The 23985-nt window shown below is 45.7% G+C and overlaps 1 protein-coding gene across 1 annotated transcript in view; it reads right to left on the bottom strand.

Annotated features, from left to right (window-relative positions):
• Positions 1-23653, bottom strand: part of PHF2 (PHD finger protein 2) — a 198340-nt gene extending 174687 nt beyond the window's left edge. The window contains exon 1 of the mRNA XM_072598229.1: positions 23315-23653. Coding sequence (XP_072454330.1) covers positions 23315-23412 — 98 coding nt within the window. The 5' untranslated portion in view covers positions 23413-23653. The remainder of the gene's footprint in view (positions 1-23314) is intronic.
• Between the last annotated feature and the right edge of the window lie 332 nt (positions 23654-23985).

The raw sequence follows: 23985 nt of genomic DNA, 5'->3' as shown, positions 1-23985 counted from the left end.
AAGCATGTATGGAGAGGAGGAAAAAGAGGAGTGCCATAGATCTACAGCTGGAAGGGATTTTAGAGGGCATCTAGTTCAAGTCCCTTATTTTACACTTAGGGAAACTGAGGCCCAAAGAGGTGAGGGGATTTGCCTTGGATTACAGAGGTAGAAAGCAGAAGTGGGACTTAAATTTATTTCCTGAGACTCCCAGTTCTACCTTCTATCTGCGCTGCATGGTAGTGTGCTATTTCAAAGCACTAAGGTAAATATTTAATTTGCTACAATAACTCCAGGACTCCAATCGCTCCATTGGAAAATAGACATGCTCCATTCTCACTCACCTGTAGACACACAGAGAGACACACAAAGATGCATACCCCAAAACGTGTCTGGGGACCTAGAAATTCTTGAGCCAAGGGAGCCAGGGAGGCCATTCCCTTCAGGGATCTGAGAACTGGGCCCTGGACAGGGCAGAGGCACGAGTGTCCAAGTCTTGGTTCTTGTACCTTGCTAAGTGTCCAAGCACGAAATTGCCCAGTTCCCTACTGCTTGGCTCCAGAGTCCCCGGAGCCCCTAATCTTATTTCTGCCACTCCAAATAAGCCCTTAAAAAAAGGCGGTGGGAGTAAGACATGGGGCGGTCTAGAAACATTTACTATGACTCAGGGAACAGGACTGTAATTCAAGAAGCAAAGTTACAGTTATAAAGATCTTAAAAGTTCCAGAGTTTACTACCTCCTAGTTGAAAGTAGTGCTAAACCTGTGTAACTGTCTTCTATGGCTGGTTCTACTGCTATAAGAATGAAACAGCTGTCTTCTCCCTGCCCCTCCCCGCCCCAGGTTTGAAATCTAGATTTAGAGCATATCCCCTTGGGGGGGGGGGGGGGGGGGGTAGGGGCAGACCAGAGTGATCTAAGGAGAAAAGTGTTGGTCCTGGAGAAAGAGGTGCCAAACATGCAGTCTGGGGCCTCAGGTTGCCCACAGCGCAAACATACCTGGGAAACAATTAGCAAAACAAATAAAGGCACAATAAAACATAGATTATATTACATTTTAAAGCTGTCAAAATGCGGCCCCCAGGGGTCCTTATGTCTGCATTAATGGCCCCCATTTCCATGTGAGTTTGACACCACAGTGGTAGAAGGCTGCAGGGCAAGTTCAGGCTCTACCACTTACTCTGTTTGATGAGGAAAATCACTAGCCCTCTCTGCCTCTCAGTCTCTTCATCTGTAAAATGGGGAGAGAAATCATTGTGATACTTACCTTACAGCATGGGGGTAAAGAATCTGCTTTGTAAATCATTAGGAATAGAAAGGTATGAGCTACTATTTTCCACCCAGACCCCAACAGCGCTAATTCCTCTAAGTCCTGGCTCTCATGAGAGGGATCTCATCCTTTGAATTGGGCTCAAAAGCTCAGTTTCACAAATACAAATTGGGGAGGGATGTAGTAAATTGGGAAAGAATTTTTACAGCTAAGCTCGGGGATAAAGGCCTCATTTCTAGAATATATAGAGAACTGATCCAAATGTATAATCATACAAGTCATTCCCCAATTGATAAATGGTCAAAGGATATGAACAGGCAATTTTCAGAGGAAGAAATTAAAGCTATCTATAATCATATGAAAAAATGCTCTAAATCACTATTGGTTAGAGAGATGCAAATCAAAACAACTCTGAGGTACCACATCACACCTATAAGATTGGCAAACATGACAGAACAAGAAAATGATAAATGCTGGAGAGGATGTGGGAGAGTTGGAACACTAATTCATTGTTGGTGGAGCTGCGAGCGCATCCAACCATTCTGGAGAGCAATTTGGAACTATGCCCAAAGGGCTACAAAAATGTGCATACCCTTTGACCCAGCAATATCGCTACTAGGACTATATCCCCAAGAGATCATAAAAATGGGAAAGGGTCCCACATGTACAAAAATATTTATAGCAGCACTCTATGTAGTTGCCAAAAACTGGAAGTCAAGGGGATGTCCATCAATTGGGGAATGGCTGAATAAATTATGGTATATGAATGTAATGGAGTACTATTGTGCCATAAGAAATGATGAACAAGAAGACTTCAGAGAGGCCTGGAAGGACTTATATGACCTGATGCTGAGTGAAAGGAGCAGAACCAGGAGAACTTTATGCACAGCAACAACCACACTGTGTGAGAGTTTTTTCTGGTAGACTTAGATTTTTGTAATAACACAAGAACTTCTTACCAAAAAAAAAAAAAAAATCCCAATGGAGGATCTCAAGGCAAAATGCCTGCCACACTCAGAGAGAGAAATATGGAAGTCACTCACATATTGTAGCAGATCATGTTTGTGTATGTGTATGTGTTTGTGTATCATGTTCTGATTTGTTATACGATTTCTTTCATTAATCTTAGTCTGACTACATAGCATGACTATAGTGAAAATATACTCAATAGGAAAGTATATGTAGAATCTATACAGAATTGTATGCAGTCGTGGGGAGGGAGGGGGGTAGTGGGGAGTAGGTGGGGAGGGATAAAATCGCAATTGTATGGCAGTGATTGTTAAACATTACAAAATAAAAAAAAAAAAAACCAAATACAAATTGGGGGTAGGCCTGAACAGATAGCAACTTTTCAGGAAAAGACCTGGGAGCCTCAACAGACAAGTTCGAGCTGAGTCAAAAGCATGACAGAGCAGGAAAAAAACCCAATCTAATATGATCTTAGACTGCTCGTCTTGCTACGCTGCACCTGATAGCCCCCATCTCCCGTATTGTATTCCCCTCTGCGCCCCAGAGGTTAACAATGACACTGGTAAGCCAGAGAAGTCCAGAGAAGGACAAGTGGGACGGGAATGGCTTTTAAAATCCCACAACATGAGGGATCGTTGAAAAAACTGGGTCTATCTAACCCAGAGAAGAGAAAACTCAGAAGGCACATGGCAATTTTTCTCCAAAGTATCTATGAAGCTCCCATGTACAAGAGGAATCCAACTTGTTTTCCTTGGCCTCAAAGAGTAAAAGACATAGAGAGGCATGGTTAGCTTTAATAGAAGAAAAAAGAATGTCCTAATAATTAGTTATTCAAAAGTGGAAAGACTCCACCTCGGGAGACAGTGGTTTCTAGCTCACAGAAGGTCTCCAAGCAAAGACAGGATGACAATTTGTCAGGAAGTGGTAGAAGCTATGCCTGGCTGAATGCTGATTGGACTAGGCCTCCCAGGACACTTCCATCTCAGAGATGCTGCAAAGCTCAGGTACCCCCGATTTTGCCTTTTTGGTTCAGGACACACTACACTCCTAGCCTCTTTACCCTCTTGGGGGATAGTCTGGTTATCTACTTGGGCCCCAAGGTGACTTCTACAGTTTCAATCCAACTGAAAGCTTCACTGGTAGGTGCCTCTGCCACTCATGAGATTCCCTATGTTTCCTAGACTCGAGAAATCCCAATAGTACCTCCACTGTCAATTTTCTCCTTGACTCAAAAAAAGAAAACTACCTTGTGCATTCAGCATCAAGGTAGGCCCTACTGTTTTCTGCCACCTGGACCCTAGGTCTCACAAGCAACTCTACAGTTAAGGGAGTAGTCATCATTTTTTCCCCTACTACCATGTGATCTGTCTAGGTTTTAAGAGAACTCTACATATTCATGCTTGAAGTTCATTCAATCCATAATTTTAAAAAAAAGTTTAATGACACACAAAAAAAATGACACTGCCTCTATTTCCTTACCATCCATTTATTCAAATCCAATGAAATGTATTTGTAAAGAGCTTGGTACAGTGTCTAGAACAGAGTACAAGTGCTTAATAAATGCTCATTCTCTTCCTTTCCCCGGCTTGTCCTCCATCACTCTATCACACTGCTCTACACAACTGGACCATAGGCTTCTTGACCATCATACTCTGTGCCCCCTTCTCAGCCCCCATCCTCTATGGATGCTCACTGCGGACCAGCCCATGCTCCTTGATCTTTGATATTCCCTCTTTCTAAGGCTTTAAAGACACCACATTCTTATCGCTCACTCTCTCTTTGAAATTTCCTTTTTGAGGCAGCTGGTGGCACAGCAGATACAGCATGAGACCTGGAGTTCAAATCCAATCTCAGACACTGGACTCAGATGGCTCCAGAGGACAAAATGAGGCTGGTGCCTTCGCGCAGGTCTACCTCACTTAAATCCAATTCACTTGCGTGTCATAGCACCCCCTTCCTGATATCAGGCGTCCCTTTACTTAACTATAAAATGGGAATAGTACCTCCCTCTCAGGTTTGTTGTGAAGATAAAATGAGATAATATTTGTTTAAAAAAAAAACCTTAGTGTTTAACACATAGTAGGCATTATATAAATGCTTATTTCCCCCTCGTCCTCCTCCCTTTCTTGACATATCAGTATTCGCTCTCATCCCTCTCCTCTCCAATCTCTCTGTAGGCAATTTCAGTTAATTCTTTAGCTTCATCTATTACTTACCTCTAACTAAATGCCTCCCAAATATAAATCTCCAACCCAAACTCTTTTCTGACCTAATGTGCCACATTTCCAACTACCTATTAGTCATCACCAGGATAATACATTAGTATCTCAAAAACACTATGTCCAAAATCGAACACCTTCTTCTTCTATGTTTTATTGCCAAAATGACCTTTTCTCTTGACTTTTCTATTCCTGATAATGACAATGCCACAGAATTAGAAAAAATTATAGTTCTCCCACATGGCCTCTGCTTATCTCACACACCAGGAGAAACACTCTCCTCTGGTTTCTCCTTGGTCCCTCAATCTTAATTCCTTCTCCTGTCAACCAGTCAGGATTAGGCAAAGTAGACACCAGGGTGGTGAGGAACTTTTGAAATTTTACTTTTTAATTAAAATGCACATATTTTAGTGCCCCAAAAATTCAGCCTATGAAGAGCCAAAATAGTCATTTTGTGAAAAATCAAGTGACATAAACAGTAACACTACAGAGACAAAAATTTCCAACCTTGCCCAAGATGCACAAATGCCTTATGCCAGTTTTGTATTTGACCCTGACTTTTCTCTCAGTCAGTCAACTCTGCCTACACCTTTCAGCTCAAAAGCAAAAAATTTAGAGTCCTGGCTCATGTTCCCCCTACGGATGTCCACGAAGCACAGAGAGAGCTTCCATCTACTCCCCCAAGCTGCGAACCATACAGTCTGCCTACTTACAACTTTGGGGTATTTTAAAGAAGCATCCCACTACACTGGACAATGTATCATACCTAGATCTGGGATGTTCTTCCCAACCCCTTCCGACTGCTAAACATCACCTCTTCTTTGAGGTCTACATTCATCCCTCTGCCTTCAACATTCCCCCTTTAAACTCACAAAGCACCTTCTTTTATACCTCTCAGGGTGTTCCAAGAGGACTCGTACCTCTTGTGGGAAGGACTACCAAGTCATTTTCAAGGCTACTCATCCACCTCTGGTGCCCACCTGTCACTCGACTCTCACCATTCCCAGCAGTCACATCCTGATAAACCATCTTGGCAGACAGGCTAAACCAGGAGGAGGGAAACCAATGGGGCTCAAATGTATCGGTGAATTAGGGGGATGTCTGCCCCAAGCACGTGAAGACTTCCCCCAGTGAAAGGGACAGATGAGGACAATTTATTTCAATAGCCACGAAGGCATCTAAAGCACGGACTGTAGAGTGCTTACAGCTTGGTCAGACATTGAAAAGGCCAAGGTCATCCTGGGCCATCCCCAGTCATCTTGACTTTTGTCTGGACTTCGATGACTCTGGAAGAGAGAATGAGGCTACCACTTTGCGTAACTCTACCTCATTTAAATCCAATTCACAAACAAGTCAAGACATCACAAAGACAAACACCAAAGCATTCACCATAATGTGTGTTACAATTATGTGTTTTTGTGTTTTATTCCTTTCCTGGACTGTAAACTGCATGAGACTACAGACTACATTCTCTCAAGGAAGACAGCACAATACAGTTAAAGAACTCTGATTGGAGGGTCTGAGCTCCGAGGTTCAGAATCTACCTCTGATGCTTACTAACTGCGGAATCATGGGAAAATCACTTAACGCTGGTAGGCTCTCAGTTGCGTAAAATAAAAGGGTTGATATCCAATTCCTGAGGATTGATGATGAGGCATACTTCTACCCACCTCCTGACAGACTGGTCATTGGCTCAGAGTGCAAATGTTTCTTGGATATGGCCAATGCAGGAATGTGTTTTGCTTGAATAGGCATTATACGTTACAAGGATGTTGTTTTACTCCCCCCACCACCACACATGGGGAGGTATGAGAAAAAAAACAGAAAATAAAGTTTTTGTTAATTAAACAATATAAAATGAATGGAATGGACTAGATTGGTCTCCAAGGTCCTTTCCAACTATGAACCTGTGATCTATGATCTAAAAGGTTTGGTTTAGATTTTTCATGATTTATTTTCTTTTTGGTTCCTCTAAAGCCTAGCAGAGTGCCATGAACGTTTACTGAATGAACACAAAAATTTACACTGAAAGTGAAATACAAATGACTCCCACTGACAGAGGCTTTGACCATCACTCCAAAGGTGAGTCTGAAAATAAGAGGCTAGAAATGTTTGGAGTGCTCTACCCTGTTTGGTCTGTCCTACCTTAGACTTACCCTCAAGGAAGAGGTATGTCACTGTGCCTAAGCAGGCTGCCATTGTCAGATTCTTGGCCCATGTCATAAGAAGTTAAGATCATAGGGTGGGGCAAGATGATAGCCAGACAGACTCAGTCTTTCATCATGAAGTCAGGTAAGGGGCAGAGAGGAAGGCACCTCAGTTTTGAATCTGAGGAATGAATGGTCAGAGCAGAGAGGCCATAGCAGAAGCTGGTCAAACAGCTGCTCCAGGGACTTTGCTGCCTTTTAGGGTATAGCAGCTCAGGCCTTCTTGCTCAGTTCTGTCCCACCTGACTAACTCCTCAGCATTCAAAGGAACCAAGTTACCATACAATCAGTTATTTTCTGGTAGAGGAAAGCTCTCTTCAAATGGATGGGACACTCATCACTGCTCTGAGGAGCAGCTCTGATCACAGGGACCCTGATAGATGGCCCCTGTTTCCTAGGGCCTCATATTGGTGGGGAATCAGAAAGCCATTTGATGGTGTCATGGTTAAAAGCTCATGGCTTCATTCAGAAGATGTAAGGGTACTCTGACCAAGAAGGCAGGACCTAGTACCACAGGCTATGAAGTGGAGGCCTCAACTTCAGTGCCTTTGCCAAGTGAGTCAACCAGGAAATCTATCCAGAGTGGGCATTCTCTACCCACATGCAGAGAAAGATGCTGAACAGAAGTTGCTTTTATTTTGCTACAGTGGGAAAAGTACTAAATATTGAGTAAGTCCTGGGTTTAAATCTTACCACTGTAACGAGGTCTGAATTTCCTCATCTGGAAAATGAGGATAAAAAGTGTGTGTATATGTATGTGTGTGTGTGTGTGTGTATACATATATATACACACACGTATACATACACATATGTATACACGTATATACATACACATATACACATATATACATACACAGACACACACACACACACACACACACACACACACACACACACATATATACATAGCGCTTAAGCCAGGTAGGGGATTGGGACTGAAGGTAGGATTCAGATCTGCAAACTCCTGCCTGAACCAGATTAAAATGTAGTTGGGAAATGTTTAAAAAAAGAAAAAAAAAACCTTATATAACACAGATAATGTTAGCTTGAAGTTTTCTAATACAACATACAGTCCTGAATTTACTATCACTGGACTAGAGCACTGAGAGTTTAAATGACCTGCCCAGGGTCAGACACCCAGCATGTGCCAGGGGCAGGACTTGAACCCAGATTTCTCTGGCTCTTAGGTCAGCTCTCAAGTCACTCCCCACATGCCGCCAGAAGACACTACCAACTGTGAATTACTATCATCATCTTTCAAAGTCTGGGGTGGTTCTCCATAGACTTCAGATTAGTAAGGAATGGACTAAAAAAAGTCCAAGGGCTTGCCAGCTAAGTACAGCAATATCTTCTGTATTCCCAAGAACTTTAAAATTAGTCACTAAATCTCATATAAAGTTGTTGTTTTTTTTAAGAATCTCTGACTCCACGGTGTAAATATATCTACATATCCGTGCTCCGTGGGTGTGTGTGGGGGGGGGGTTGTTTTAGGAATTCTCTGCTCCATCACTTAAGAGGTAAAATCTTTTTTACAGATTAAAAAATGCTGGTTTCTCCATTTCTTTGGACGAAGATGCTTCATTCTCATGCTCCCAGGTCAAATCCAATCACTGAATGGGATTAGGAATGTCCTTCTCCATGGAAAAACCTGGTGTTTCCAGGGCTCAGCTTGGTTTGGCCCCTGCTTAGGCCACCAGCTGTGTGCTCTGCTCGGGCACCAAGCCCAAAGAGACTCAGCAAGGCCTACAAATCTGGAAATCCCTCCAAAAGGCCATCCTACAGGAGGAAGCTACCAAACCACCCCTCCCTTCTTACCAAGATATCTGATCAGATTGGTCAGCCTTTACACCAGAGGTAGAAGATCCTGGTTCACTTAAGGATCACTGAAAGGAGTTGGGGGGGGCGGGGTGGGGTAAAAATCTAGCAAGTCTCATAAGTGAAAAAGCAACGGTTTAGGGTGTTATGTTTAATTTAGAGAAAATGTTTCACTCATCTGTTTTTTAAATTAAGGAAAACAGAGAACATAAAAGTCTATTCAGTAAGTATAAGAAATAATTAAAACAGACTTCAGTTCATTTGTTGTTGTTCAAGCATTTCGGTCTATATCCAACTCTTCATGACCCCATTTGAGTCATTTATTGGCATAGATACTAAAGTGGTTTGTCATTTCCTTCTCCAGATCATTTTACAGGTGAGGAAACTGAGGCAAATAAGATTCATTGGCTTGCCCAGGGTCACACAGCTAGAAACTGTCTGAGATCAGATCTGAACTCAGGGAGATGAGTCTTCCTGATTCCAGGCCAGCACTCTATCCACTGAGCCACCTAGCTGCCCAGTTCTATGGTATGGTCAGATAACTAAGGCAGAGAGAGGAGAAAGAAAGCATACGGATGAAGACAGAGCAAGGATTCAGAAAGCCTGAAAGACACAAAAATGGAGGGAGAGAAATAAAGCGGGAAGAGAAGACAAGAATTAGAGACAAAATGAGCCACACAGAGGCTACCATATACACGGAAAAAGACAAAGCATCATTTTGCAAAGACAGAACAACTACACAAAGACAAGGTGATGCCATGGAAAGAACAGCGTCCTTAAAGTCTCCAGACCCAGATTCAAACCTGACACCACTTATTTGCTGTGTGACCAGCAAAGGGAGTCACTTCATTTCTCCTTAATTATAACCAGAGGATAATAATAACTTTTTATACTTCTTACAGGGGGGAGGGGGAGGGGGTTGTGAGAATCAAATGAGAAAACGAATGTGAAAGTGCCTTTTATAAAGTAAATACACAATCTAGACAAACTCAAGAATGACTCAAAGTATATCACAGACAAAAAGATAAGGATGTGTACAGGTATACAGAAATCCTCCTTATATGCAAAATCATGCAATAAAAACCTTACTACCAGGGAAATGGGGTAAGGGTACAACACTCCAAAACTTCCTCTGTGACACGTAAGAAAAAGAAGAGGAACCTAATAAAATTGGTGGCACAGTTTGCACATTTTAAATGGTTAAGAAATCCATAAAAGCCACAGTAAATGGTGGCTGCAGCCTGACCTCAGACGGCTACTCCGTCTGTGACTGAAGCTACATGACAAATACGGCTCACTGACCTGAACAAGGCCTACAGTTTGCTTGTGGAAGTGGGCGTCAGAAGGTCTACAGCTTGTGAGTTACTGTAAAGTGATACCGTTTTCGGTGTTTCTATTAAGCAAAATCACACATGAGCAAACACGAAATTCATGTTATATTCAGACTGTTCCCTAATATGTCAATTGCATGAGAACAAATTCACATTTTTAAAACAAGTGTTAGAATAGAACAAAGTATACACATTTAGAAAGAAAACAGACCTTCATGGTGATAGATGCTCACCTTGGGCCTTTTAGGATCACAGGTTTAGGAAGGATCATTAGAGATCATCTAACTCCAGTCCTTTCATTTTACAGATAAGGGAAATGAGCACCAGAGAGGTTAAGTGACTAGCCCATAGTCACCAAGTTAGAATGTGCAACAGAGTCAGGATTGGACCCAGCCATCTAACTCCAGATCCAGAACATTTTTCGCTAATGTATACCTACATTAGCATACATTATGTATATATGTGTGTGTGTGTGTGTGTGTGTGTGTGTGTGTGTGTGTGTGTGTATAGTATATAAGTAATGTAATGTACACATATAGTATATAGTAATGTAATGCATACATTAGGCCTCTTAGGGGACTGATACAAAGGATTTTTTTAAGCTATGTTCTATTTTCACAACTGTAGGCACAAATAGGAGTGTTGTCTCCTAGTACCTCTCCCATAGGCTGGAAGCTGGCCCATAGATAATAGGTTTCCCTCTCTTGCTCTAGGCCTTCGACATCACTAACTCTAAAAACTAATAAATGACATTTTTATTACCAGTCTGAAGTGTTTGTTTAAGCCCACCTAAATAAAAAACACCCATAAATTTTTTTTAAATGATTTCAATTATTTCCTAAGAGGGATCCCAAGTCTAGAATGTGTATACCTTCTCAAAAACAGTTTTACTGGAACAAGGACAGCTCTTCCTCAGGGTTCTTAGGATGCAGCATGTATCAGAACCCTCTTTAGACTGTCAGAGGATAGGGAGAAGGGCCTTAGAGTAGTGCCAGAGCAAACATTTGCACTATTCAGGCCATTCTAATTACACAAGACTTTTCTATGCATTTCCTACTCGGAAGTGGAAACATTTGCACCAATGTTTGCTGCCCTGAACAGTCACAAAACAAAAGTTTGCTGCAACTGAAAGGTTACAAATATTTCCACACTAGACAGTCTCTGGTCAATGACACAATTTTAATGGAAGCAAATATTTTAGCTGTGAGGATATGTATTCAAATCAGATAATTTTATAGGAAGGAAGGAAGGAAGGAAGGAAAGAAGGAAGGAAGGAAGGAAGGAAGGAAGGAAGGAAGGAAGGAAGGAAGGAAGGAAGGAAGGAAGGAAGGAAGGAAGGAAGGAAAAAAGAATTATCATTTGGAAAGGATTGCAGTTGCAGTTCATTTTATCATTTTGGCTCCAATCTGCAAGTCTCCCCTGCTTCACTATCCTCAAGGTCTGGTTAAAATTCCTCATTTTAAAGACATTGCAGGGGGAGGAGCCAAGATGGCGGAGTAGAAAGACACACATATGCTAGCTCCGAACCCACAGCCCACAAAATATCTGTAAAGAAGAACTCCCAACAAATTCGGGAGCAGCAGAAGCCACAGAACAACGGGGAGGAGATTTCTGCTCCAGAGAGACCTGAAAACCTGACGCAAAAGGTCCCTCGCGCACCAGACCGGGAGCAGAGCCCAGCCCTGCCTTGGCCATGGGGCATCGAGAGGAGCAGATCCGAGCAGCCTTCAGGAACAGAATCTCCAGCGGCCGCAAAGGTCCCTCCACCCACAGGTGACAAAGGTCGGTAAGAGGGTCTCTTTGGCTGGTCAAGAGGGGAGTGGGGTATCCCCATAACTCAGGCCCCCTCGGGAGGTAGGGGCGGGGAGGGGGGGACGGGGAGGGGGGGGCCGACAGCGGACAGGGGCTCCCCAAGCAGGCAGGAGCCCGGATCCATTGTTGAAAGTCTCTGCATAAACCCCCTGAGGGAACTGAGCCTCGTGGGGCAGCCCTGCCCCCACCCAAGTACCAAAACTTACTGTCACACTGATATTTCCTCCCTTCCTTTCTGATGAGGAAGAACAATGCTTACCATCAGGGAAAGACACAGAAGTCAAGGCTTCTGTATCCCACACATCGAAATAAATATACCATGGGCGCAGGCCATGGAAGAGCTCAAAAAGGATTTTGACAATCAAGTTAGAGAGGTGGAGGAAAAACTGGGAAGAGAAATGAGAGAGATGAAAGAAAAGCATGAAGAGCAAGCAGGTGAACACCTTGCTAAAGGAGACCCAAAAAAATGCTGAAGAAAATAACACCTTGAAAAATAGGCTAACTCAATTGGCAAAAGAGGTTCAAAAAGCCAATGAGGAGAAGAATGCTTTCAAAAGCAGAATTAGCCAAATGGAAAAGGAGGTTCAAAAACTCACTGAAGAAAACAGTTCTTTAAAAATTAGAATGGAATAGATGGAGGCTAATGACTTTGTGAGAAACCAAGAAATCACAAAACAAAACCAAAAGAATGAAAAAATGGAAGATAATGTGAAATATCTCATTGGAAAAACAACTGACCTGGAAAATAGATCCAGGAAAGACAATTTAAAAATTATGGGACTACCTGAAAGCCATGATCAAAAGAAGAGCCTAGACATCATCTTTCATGAAATTATCAAGGAAAACTGCCCTGAGATTCTAGAACCAGAGGATAAAATAAGTATTCAAGGAATCCACCGATCACCGCCTGAAAGAGATCCAAAAAGAGAAACTCCTAGGAACATTGTGGCCAAATTCCAGAGTTCCCTGGTCAAGGAGAAAATATTGCAAGCAGCTAGAAACAAACCATTCAAGTATTGTGGAAATACAATCAAGATAACACAAGATCTAGCAGCTTCTACATTAAGGGATCAAAGGGCATGGAATAAGATATTCCAGAAGTCAAAGGAATTAGGACTAAAACCAAGAATCACCTACCCAGCAAAACAGAGTATAATACTTCAGGGGAAAAAATGGTCTTTCAATGAAATTGGGGACTTTCAAGCATTCTTGATGAAAAGACCAGAGCTGAAAAGAAAATTTGACTTTCAAACACAAGAATGAAGAGAAGCATGAAAAGGTAAACAGCAAAGAGAAGTCATAAGGGACTTACTAAAGTTGAACTGTTTACATTGCTACATGGAAAGACAATATTTGTAACTCTTGAAACTTTTCAGTATCTGGGTAGTGGGTGAGATTACACACACACACACACACACACAGCACAGAGTGAACTGAATAGGATGGGATCATATCTTAAAAAAATGAAATTAAGGGGTGAGAGAGAAATATATTGGGAGGAGAAAGGGAGAAATGGAATGGGGCAAATTATCTCTCATAAAAGAGGCAAGCAAAAGACTTTTTAGTGGAGGGAAAAAGAAGAGAGGTGAGACAAAAACATGAAGTTTACTCTCATCACATTCCACTAAAGGAAGGAATAAAATGCACACTCATTTTGGTATGAAAACCTATCTTACAATACAGGAAAGTGGGGGAGAAGGGGATAAGCAGGGTGGGGGGGAGGTTGGAAGGGAGGGCATGGGGAGGAGGGAGCACTTTGAAGTCAACACTCTTGGGGAGGGACAGGATCAAAAGAGAGAATAGAAGTAATGGGGGACAGGATAGGATGGAGGGAAATATAGTTAACCTTACACAACATGACTATTATGGAAGTCATTTGCAAAGCTACACAGATATGGCCTATATTAAATTGCTTGCCTTCCCAAAGGGAATGGGTGGGGAGGGAGGGATGAAGAGAAGTTGGAACTCAAAGTTTTAGGAACAACTGTCGAGTACTGTTCTTGCTACTAGGAAATAAGAAATACAGGTAAAGGGGTATAGAAAGCTATCTGGCCCTACAGGACAAAAGAGAAGATGGGGACAAGGGAAGGGAGGGATGATAGAAGAGAGGGCAGATTGGTGATAGGGGCAATTAGAATGCTCAGTGTTTTGGGGTGGGGGAAGGAGAGAAATGGGGAGAAAATTTGGAACCCAAAATTTTGTGAAAATGAATGTTAAAAGTTAAATAAATTAATTAAAAAAAATAAAAATAAAAAAAAATAAAGACATTGCAGCTAAGTCCTAATCAGCCCCCACATTCAGTTTGCCACTATCCTAGATTGCTTCACATCTCTGATTTTATTTCAATTTTTCAGGAGTTTAAGGTTCTATGAATTTTATAAGGTCCTTTGGAACAGCCAGGTTTGGTGACATTTTCTACGTTTTTCCTTCAGCAATTCCTAAGTAATTGCCCACCATTTTAAATACACATTAGTGTGTTTGATTTTAGTCTGGTTCTATGACATTGTCATTCTGAAACATAATTATGTATTAGTCAATATGACTTGTTTAATTTATTTATTCAACAAATATTTTTTACTCCTTTGCAATACACAAGTCATTATGCTAGCATGACTTGTCGTCAAGGAGCCTGTATACTCTTAAGGTCTGAGAGGGTGGGACTATGTCAGGCACACAGAAAAGTACAAGGCAAGGTATGATAAAGGCAGTGGAGATCTACAAAGTGCTTGAAGGAAATCTGAGAAGGCAGATAGTCTTTCACCATTCTTGCAGAGAAAGGGCTACCTCAACTGATCCCTTCAGGAACTAAGCATTTTGGGGGGGGGGGGGGGGGAGGGTGCTAAACCTTGTGCACGGCACCTGTGGAGAAGGACCTCAGTCCAGACATAGAGGACAATCTTTGCAAATGCATGGAGGTAGAAGCTGACATGATGAGCCAAGGAACAAGCCCACAACCAACTGAAGTCAAAAGGGAGTAACATAAGGAAGAAAGGATGGAAAAGAAGGGTCATGACTTTCTGTGAAGAAGTCTTACATGCTAGGCCAAGGAGTATTTCATATGTGTGTAATTTATAATTTAGACAAAGGGAAGCCCTCTAAAGGTACCAGCCCATCAAATGTGCCCAGCGTCACTGTAGGGGAAACAAAGGCACTGTTTCCTAATAAAAGAAGCAGGAAATTCAGCTAGAGAGACACAACTAATCGACATGGTATAATTAAAGAAAGGTGAAGTGGTGCTCACAGCAGAAGGAAACAATCTAGCCTGAAGTCATATGAGGCTTCCTACATGGGGTAAGGACTTTGGCTGGGCCTTGAATGATGGACTAGGTAAACAGGAAGAGAGTTGGAGAAGGTGGGAACCGTACTGCATTTGATTCTTAGGAATTCACAGCACATCATCATCATCCTATTTTCAAATATTTTATGATTTTAGCGATTACTCCACTAAATATATTTTGATATTCCACCATCAAACATTGATTATTGCACCAAATAAAGCTTGACCAGCAAGAGCAACAGCAGGGGTGGAGACATGGATGCCTGGCTTTATTATCTTTATTTCACAGAGATAACAAAAGCAAAAATGCTAACGACAATGCCTTCACCACCACCACCACTCCATGCTAGGTGGTGCAGTGGATAGGTACCCGGTCTGGAGTCGGAGGTACTTGGGTTCAAATCCAACCTCTCACCCTTACTACCTCTGTGATCCTGGGCAAGTCACTTATCTTTTCTCTGCCTCAGTTTCCTCAACTGTCAAATGGAGATAAAAGAATGTACCTCAGAGGGTTCCTATAAGGATGAGGTAATATTTGTAAAGTACAATGTCTGGCATATAGTAGGCACACACTCCAATCTTCAAGGTGTACTCAAGCACAACCATGCATATGAAGCCCTCCCTGATCCCCTCAGCTTGGTAGGAGCCCCCTTCTCAGACTAACTCATACAACTATTTTTTACTTATTTGTATTTATTCTCTTTTCTGTTTCTAAGGATATATCTCCTTGCCTCCTTCATTAGAATGGAAGCTCTTTGTATGTAGGAATCTGTTCATTCTTTCTTGTATCCCAGCCCCAGCACAACATCTGGCATGAAGTAGGTGGTTAATAATTGTTTCTGGACTGTCTTCTCTCACCTCCTGCCTTCCACACAGGTTAGCAGGGGTATGGAACCTGCGGCCTCAAGGTCACATGTGGCCTTCTAGGTCCTCAGGGGTGGCCTTTTGACTGAGTCCAAGTTTACAAAACAAATCCTTTTATTAAGGGGATTTATTCAGTGAAGTTTGGATTCAGTCAAAGGGCCACACTTGAGGACCTAGAGGACCACATATGGCCTCGAGGTTACAGGTTCCCCACCCCTGGTAGCCCCTCAGGTGTAGGAATTCATTCTCCTTCACCTCTGCCTTACTTCCTGACAAGACCCCCTCCTCCACAAGGCCTTTAATGATTCCCACCCCCCACAGAGGTTTGTAGTCTGGGCCTACAGAAGTTATTTTGTGTGGCTTTGTGTAGCCTCACACTAGAATATCAGTGCCTTGAAGGTAGGGCATTTTGGAGGAGAGGGCCTTTGTATCCAAAGCCTAACACAGTGCTTCAGGAGCTTAATTTTTTTTTAATTGAACTGAATATAAAGTGAGAGTCCCAAGTTATTGCTTTAAGTCCTTGAACCAAACTAATCATTAGAACCTCCTAAAATGGAGAGGCATTTAGAGGCAAAGAAACAGGGCACAAGATAGTCACTGGCAGTCAGACTCTAAATGACAAACCTATTCTGAACCCACACTTCTAACAACAACACATAGCAATTACCTAAGACGGGAGCACCCGGTAAACACAAAATTTAGATAAAGCACGAGGTCCCTTCAGTCAATCTATAAGCATTTATTAAGCACTAACTACATGCCAAGCACAGTGCAGACCATGGAGAAGCAAAGACAAAAACCAGTCAGTCCAGTCCTCCTGAACTCACATTTTCCTGGGGGAGGCAACATGCACCACATACAAAGCACATAAAACAGATACACAATTAACTTAAAGAAAGCACTAGCATTGGGGAGATTAGGAAAAAGCCCAAGAAGAACAAGGTGCTTGACATGAGCTTAGAAGGAAACAAGGATTCCGAGAGGAAGAGGGGGGAAGGGAGGGCCCTTGGGGCATGGGCAACAGTCAGTGTGAGGCATGAGCCCTGTTCTGTGAGAGGAATTGAGAGTATTTAGGCCGATCAGACTAAATAGTGGGAGCAGGCTAGGGAGGCAGGAAGGGACCCACTGGTGAAAAGCTTTGAATGCCAAAGGGCTGTTTGTATTTGATCCTGGAGGCAAGAAGTAACCACCAGGCTTTAGCCAGTAGTGGGAAGACATAGTCAGATCAGTAGTTTAGGAATATCATTTTGGTAGCTGTTTGGAAGATGTATGTGGGTGGGGAGCGATGTTGAGAAGGAGGTAGATTAGGAGGCCATGGCAATAGATAGTCTAACCAAAAGCTTATCATCTAGGAGGTGGATAAGGCTATCCTTACAAGCTCAGCTAGGGCAGCTAGGTGCTGAAGTGGACAGTTTTCAAAGGCCTGGAATCAGATTCATCTTCTTGAGTTCAAATCTGGCCTCAGACACTGACTAGTTATGTGACTTAACCCCATCTATCTCAGTTTCCTCATCAGCAAAATGAGCTGCAGAAGGAAATGGCAAAACACTCCAGTATCTCTGCCAAGAAAACCCCAAATGGGGTCATGAAGAGTTGGACACAACAACAGATGGCTATAATACACACTATTACATAAGTATATTAGAAATTATTAATAATTATTATAATAAATATTAAATTTAGAAATATTAAAAAATAAGAACTATGTGAGATCTGAGGGGAAAAGTCCTACCAAAGAGAGAGTTAGGGAAAATTTCACTTACATGAGTCAGATTTTTAAAAATGGGTAGGAATTCAGCAGCTCTAGATGCAACCCACCTATCAGATGGGCCTCTTCAACACCAGGGGAGGCAGTATGGTAGAGCGGAAAAGACTTAGACTGGGTGGCAGAATGATCTGGGTTCAAGTCCTGACTAATTTATTAGCTGACACAATATAAGTGAGTTAAGCTCTCTGAAAGCCTCAGTTTCCTCACTTGTATGTGTGTTCGTCCTTCGTTGCCAAAGAAGACCATGCCATCAGAGAAATAATGATATGACTTGCACTTGACTTTGTTTTGAGGGAGGGAGGGCTGTGCAGATCACCAGCCTCACTTCTCCTCCAGAGCCATCTGAATCCAGTGACCAGATATTCATCAGGATGACTGAAGATGACCCAGGATGAGGCATTTGGGGTTAAATGACTTGCCCAAGGTCACACAACTAGTGAGTGTCAAGTATCTGAGGTGAGATTTGAACTCAGGTCCTCCTGACTCCTGCACTGGTGCTCTATCCACTGTACCACCTAGCTGTCCCTCCTCACTTATAAAATTTAATAATAATACTTAAACTACCTGTCTCAAAGAATTATTGTGAATAAAGTGTTCTATAACTGTGAGCAAGAGGAAAAGAAGAGTTACTGATTTCCTCCTTGCAGGCTTTGGGAAAGAAGGAAGGAAAAAAGGAAGGAAGGAAGGAAGGAAGGAAGGAAGGAAGGAAGGAAGGAAGGAAGGAAGGAAGGAAGGAAGGAAGGAAGGAAGGAAAGGAGGGAGGGAGGGAAGGAGGGAGGAAGGAAGGAAGGAAGGAAAGGAGGGAGGAAGGAAGGAAGAAAAGAAGGAAGGAAGGAAGAAAAGGAGGGAGGGAGGGAGGAAGGAAAAGAAGGAAAGAAAGGAAGAAAATTCTATGCAAAATCCTGGTTTTCCAAAGTCATTTAATTACCTTATAACTCCTGTCACTCAAAGGTCAGTCTGTAATGGTAATAGTCTCTGTTCCTCTAGCAGAGACATAATGAATGGCCAAGCTCATAATGGTTTTACTGGAATGCCATGTCGGCTCAGTGGTGATGCAGCTGATGAGCTGTTACAACACACCTTCATATGTGGCCTAAGCAACCTGTGGTTATGTAGTACAGCCTAATCCCCATGGAAGACCACATTCTCAATCTATCTTATGAATATACAGACCATATAGGATCTGACTGGTGATCAGAATACAGAAGGACCACAGAGATCTAGTTCAACTCCTTTTTACAGATGACGAAACTGAGGCCCAGAGAAGTTATTTGCCCAAGCCAAATCTTGCGCTCATTTCTACTGTATCAGGCTTCTCCAGACACAAATAAAGCAGGTTTTCTGACTCCTCCCCCCTTTCCACAAGATTTTCCTCCCTCTTCTTTAAAGCAAGTGAAATTATGAGTCTGGGGCTCCACTGCCACAGGACAGAGGCCTTGGAACCTCTAGTCAAGAAGTAACCCTTATCTGGGACAGAACTCCAGTTGAGCCCACAGGAAAAAGAAGGAGAAGGGTGAGCCAAACAGGCCCCTAGAAGGATCCATCCTCGAACTCAGGGCAGAATCTCTGGTTCTGCCATCAGAATGAGTTTCAAGAACTAAATATAGATTAAATATTTTACATGTTCCTAGAATATTGAGATTTAGCCCCAAAAAGAAAAAAAATGTCCTTTAATGGTTACTAGTACCCTCACAAATTTCTGAACCCAAATCTGATCAACCTCTATTTGGAGGAGGTGGAAGGAATAACCCCTTTCTATAACTAGGCAAAGATCTAAAGTTATAGAAAAAGGAAAAGCAAAATCTCCCTGGTTCATTTTTCCTGTCCCATTTACCTTCTCTTCCCCAATTTGTCTTTAAATACAGTAAATCCAGCCCCTCTTCTCAACCTACTAAAATGATGTCCTTATTCAAAGCAGGGCTCCTACACAAGGCTTCCTGATAACCTGCCTTCAGTGTTCCTCCTTCAATTTAATTCACCCCCACCACTCAAAAAAAACATTGAGAGCTACTATGTGCTCATGGCAGCTGCTAAAGATGCAAAGAAAGAAAGGAACTAGTCTCTACCCTCAGGAAACTAACATTTCTACTTGCAGCACATATCACCTGTACACAAATACATATTTTAAAAAACAAGAGGCACTAGGGGTCAAGGAAGAGATCAAAAGGCTCTGGAAATATCTGATCCAACTTTCGTGTGAAAAAAAGGACGGAGTTCTCTGTAGAACCAAGAGAGGTGGGAAGTTGTCCGGGGGCATGTGGAAGCTCGCTGTCAGGAAAAACCCTGACCATCACAAGCATCCCAAAGTGAACAGGCTCTCTTTGGAGACATCAGAGGGAAGGCCCAGCACTGAAAATCTTTAAGGAAAAGTTGGATGACCACTTTTGTAGCTGGAGGTGAGATTCTTGTATAGTGACAGGGCTGGACTCAATAGGGCCTCAGGGACTTGTCCAACTTGGCTCATCTCTGATTCTATCAATGGTATTTCCCCTCCCCCAATCATTACTTGGGTCAGTGTTTCCCCTGCTCCTGTGCACTTATCACATCCTAACTTGGGTGCTATTCATATGTAAACAGATCTCACTCTTGCCCCTACCATTCATTTCTAAGCTCCTTTAGGAAGGAAACCATGTCTTTTTTTTTTTTTCAATCTTTCTATCTCTACCCTCTGGCATGGGGCCTGTCCATAGTAGGCACTGCAGTTTGCTGAACTGGGATATCCCAATGCCATTCAGAATACAAAACATGACCATCTCCAGCTTCTCAATCTAGCTCTGGGTGGCAAACAGGGAGCCCTGGCATTCCTAAATGTACCTGAGTAACCAAAATCTTTCAATATGCAATAAAACATTATTTCATAGTTTTTCCTTTAGCAAAGAGGCCAGGTATTTTTGGTATCTTGTAAAGAAGAGCAGGAGGAAGGGGGCAGGGGCAGCTAGGTGGTGCAGTGGATAGAGCACCAGTGCAGGAGTCAGGAGGACCTGAGTTCAAATCTCACCTCAGATACTTGACACTCACCAGCTGTGTAACCTTCGGTAAGTCACTTAACCCCAACTGCCTCATCCTGGGTCATCTCCAGTCATCCTGATGAATATCTGGTCACTGGATTCAGATGGCTCTGGAGGAGAAGTGAGGCTGGTGACCTGCACAGCCCTCCCTCACTCAAAATAAAAGTCAAGTGCAAACAACAACAAAGAAGAGCCTTCCCTGAGAGTCAGGGGATATGGGTTCTAATGATGGCTCTACCCCAAACTGCTTGATTTGTGGTGGGACCTTACATAACTTGTGACTTTCCTGGGCCTTGGTTTCCCTGCCTGTAAAATTAGATTATTTCTAATCTGTCGATCTAGGTCCCTCTAGGTGATTTTTTTTCTGAGCTGCACCAAACTCTATCCTTGGATGCATTTCCCAGCTGGGTCTGAGTAAGACAACAGAAGAATTTGGAGGGAATAAGAAAGAAGTCCAAAATGTCCCCAAAACGAGAAGCTGAAATTGTTCCCACAGGCTTTAGAGACTGTCCCTGCTTCTTAAAAAACACTAGCTCCCAGGCAGAGGCACAAGGTTGCGGGAGGGAGAGAGGGGGAGAGACAGAAGGGTAGTCCATCCTCTTTTAGAACACCCCCGTGCTGAGGATGAGTTTAGGTCCTTGGGCAGGAAGCCAGCGCGCCAGCTCTCCTCTGCCCTCCCCTCCTCCTCTCACCCCCACTCCCGGCACTTCCCACTGGCAAAATGAGATGCAACCAGAACCAGTTGGGGCGGTTTGGGCATCGAGGCTGTCACCTCCTCCCCCTCCTCCTATTACTGACACTGGCTCCTCTCCTAAGAAGGAGGCCAGGATTTGGAAAGGGGGGCACAAATTGGAGGGGCCGGAGCAGGCAGGGTGAGAAACGGCACACCTGCATGGCCAGGCTAGACCTGGGTTGCCCAATTCCCAAGACAGGAGCCCCAGCGGCCCTCCTTAAGCCTCCATACCAAGCTAGAAAGCTCAAAGGGAACTTCCAAACCAAAGCACCACTCCTTCCCTGGCACAGCAGCAGGGTGGGGGAAGCCACTCGAATGACAACACAACCTTACAAACCGAAAGAAGCCTCCAGCACCCGGCAAGTCCCCGTCCAACCCCAACCCTCCTACCCCTATCCGCAACATTCCCCTCCAAACCTAAGAAAATCATAGCCCTGGCAAACCCGATACAGACAGGGGTTCACTCGAACGCCTCAGCTCCACTAAGGAAGGAGAAGAGTGAGGTGGGGGAGAGGGTTTGGGTGTTGATTCTCTCTGTCGTGAGTAGAGCGGGCCCGAATGGTGCGGTAAAAGGCTGGACAGAGGAAGGAGGGCGGCGGGGAGCGCGGCTCATTCCCAGCAGGGGCACACTACACGGACGCCCACTTTAAGCCCTGCTCGCCCCTCTCCTCTCCACTCCACACGCGGGTCTGCCCCCTGTCTGTCCCTCCCCTCCTTCCCTTCCTCCCTCCCTCCTCTCCCCGCCCTATCCTCGCAGCGCTGGGAGCCCGCCACTCTGTCCTCCCTAGGGACTCTGCCCCAGGCCGGACTCGGCTCCCGCCTCTCCCAAGCCCCCGGCCCGATTGGGCCCCCAGTCCCGGCGTGATCACTGTCCCGCGCGGGGAAAGTTAAGGCAACTTCATTGGGGGAGGAGACGGGAGGGAAAGCGGGAAGGAAGCTCAGGCCCTGGGCCTCCCTCCTTGCCACCTTCCTGGCCTCAGCTCCTTCCCTGCCCCTGGCCCTGGCCTCCAGGGGGCAATCCCCCATCCCTAGCTGTCAGTGGCACGAGGATCCGACTAGCCCCAGACCCGGGTTGGGGGAGGAGGGAGAAGAAGGGGCGCGGAGTCCCAGGCCCAGCAAACCCCCCGAACTTTCCCCGCGGGGCGCCCGGCGAGCAGGGTCCTCCCACAAGCTTCCTTCGGCAGTCCAAAGCGGCGAGCGAGCCGCGCTGGAGCAGGCGAGCGGCGCGGCTGCCGGGGAGCGGTGGGCCAGAGCGGGCCGGAGCGGAGCTCCGTGCCCGGCGCGGAGCAGGGCAGCCGCGCTGTTGCCGCCGCCGCTGCCCGCCTGCCCGCCCGCTGCCCCCCCAGGCTTTGTGCGCGGCCTGCCCTCCCTCTGCCTCCCTCCCGGGAGCCAGCCCGGCAGCTGTCTCCCGGCCAGGGTGGCTCGCCCGGAGCGCGGCGGGCGGGCAGGGCCGAGGACAGCCAGTCTCGCAGCCGCCCTCACCCCCCGGCCCTGGCACAAAGGGGAGCCCCGCCCGGGGCCCCCAGCGTCAGCAGCAACTGCCGCCGACCCTGTGGTCCTCTCCGCCGCCAAAAACACACTAGCCCAGGCGCAGGGGCCGAGGCCGGAGGCTGGGGACAGCCTGGCGACTAACTCCTCCTCTCTCCCCGGGAAGGAAGGGCCTGTGGCGGCCACAGAGGAAAGGGGGGAAACACTGCTCCGGAGCGAACGCCACACCAGGCGAATTCCGGATTTATTTATTTTTATCCTGGGCACGGGGGCGGCGGGAGCAGGGGGCCCGGGCTCGGGCGGGATCCGGGCTACGGAGCGGGGAAGGGAGACAGCCCGGGGACAGACAATACATGTAGCTGGAAAATCCGTCATCCCCCGCCGGGGCTCGGGGGAGCGAAGCCGAGGCAAGGCTAGGCGAGGGGAGGCGAGGAGAGCCCTCGGGCGGGGAGGAGGAGGAGGAGGAGGGTGGGCGCCCCTCGCCGCGCGCCCCGCGCCCCTGCGCCCGCGCCGACCCCGCAGCCTCGGCCCGCCGTCCCTAGCCTCCCGAGGCCCGGCCCGGCTGGGCGCGCTTACCTGCCGTGGAACCAGTCCTTACAGGCGTCGCACTCGATCATAAAGCGGGTAACGTCGTAGGGCAGCCGGCAGATGCAATAGACAGGCACCGTCGCCATGTTAGCTGCCGCTGTTCCTGCTGCCGCCGCTCCTCGCTCCTCCGACAGCCGCCGCCGCCGCCGCTAGTCCTCCTTCTCCTCCTTCTCCTCCTCCTTCTCCGCCTCCTTCTCCTCCGCCTCCCGCGCCGGCTCCCGTTGGCGAAAACCACAGCCCCAGTGTCCAGGCAGCGGCGGGCCAGGGGCCGGGGCCGGGGCCGGGGCTGCCCCCGCTGCTGCAGCCGCCGCTGCCGCCGGTCAGGCCGGCTGCTCCTGCCGCCGCCGCCGCCGCCGCCGCCGCTTCTCCTCCTCCTCCTTCTCCTCCTCCTCCTCCTTCTCCTCCTACTCCTCCTCTTCGCCTCTGAAAGGGGGGAGGGCAAAGGGAAAAAATCCACAAACAGGCTCCCCCCTCCCGAGCACACGCCAGCCCCCGGCGGCAGCGGAGGGGGCTGTGTCTATACAATGCGAGGAGGATCCGAGGGAATCGATCTGTGCGGCGGCTTCCGCGAGGAGTCCATGCCCAGATTTTGTCAAATTGCCGCGGCCGGAGCCCTCCCCCCGAGCCCGCGCGGGCACCAGGGGGTGGGGGTGGGGGGG

This window comes from Notamacropus eugenii, chromosome 3 (genome assembly GCF_028372415.1).
Source record: "Notamacropus eugenii isolate mMacEug1 chromosome 3, mMacEug1.pri_v2, whole genome shotgun sequence".
NCBI classification, from domain to species: domain Eukaryota; kingdom Metazoa; phylum Chordata; class Mammalia; order Diprotodontia; family Macropodidae; genus Notamacropus; species Notamacropus eugenii.
This window is presented reverse-complemented; position numbering and strand designations above follow the sequence as displayed.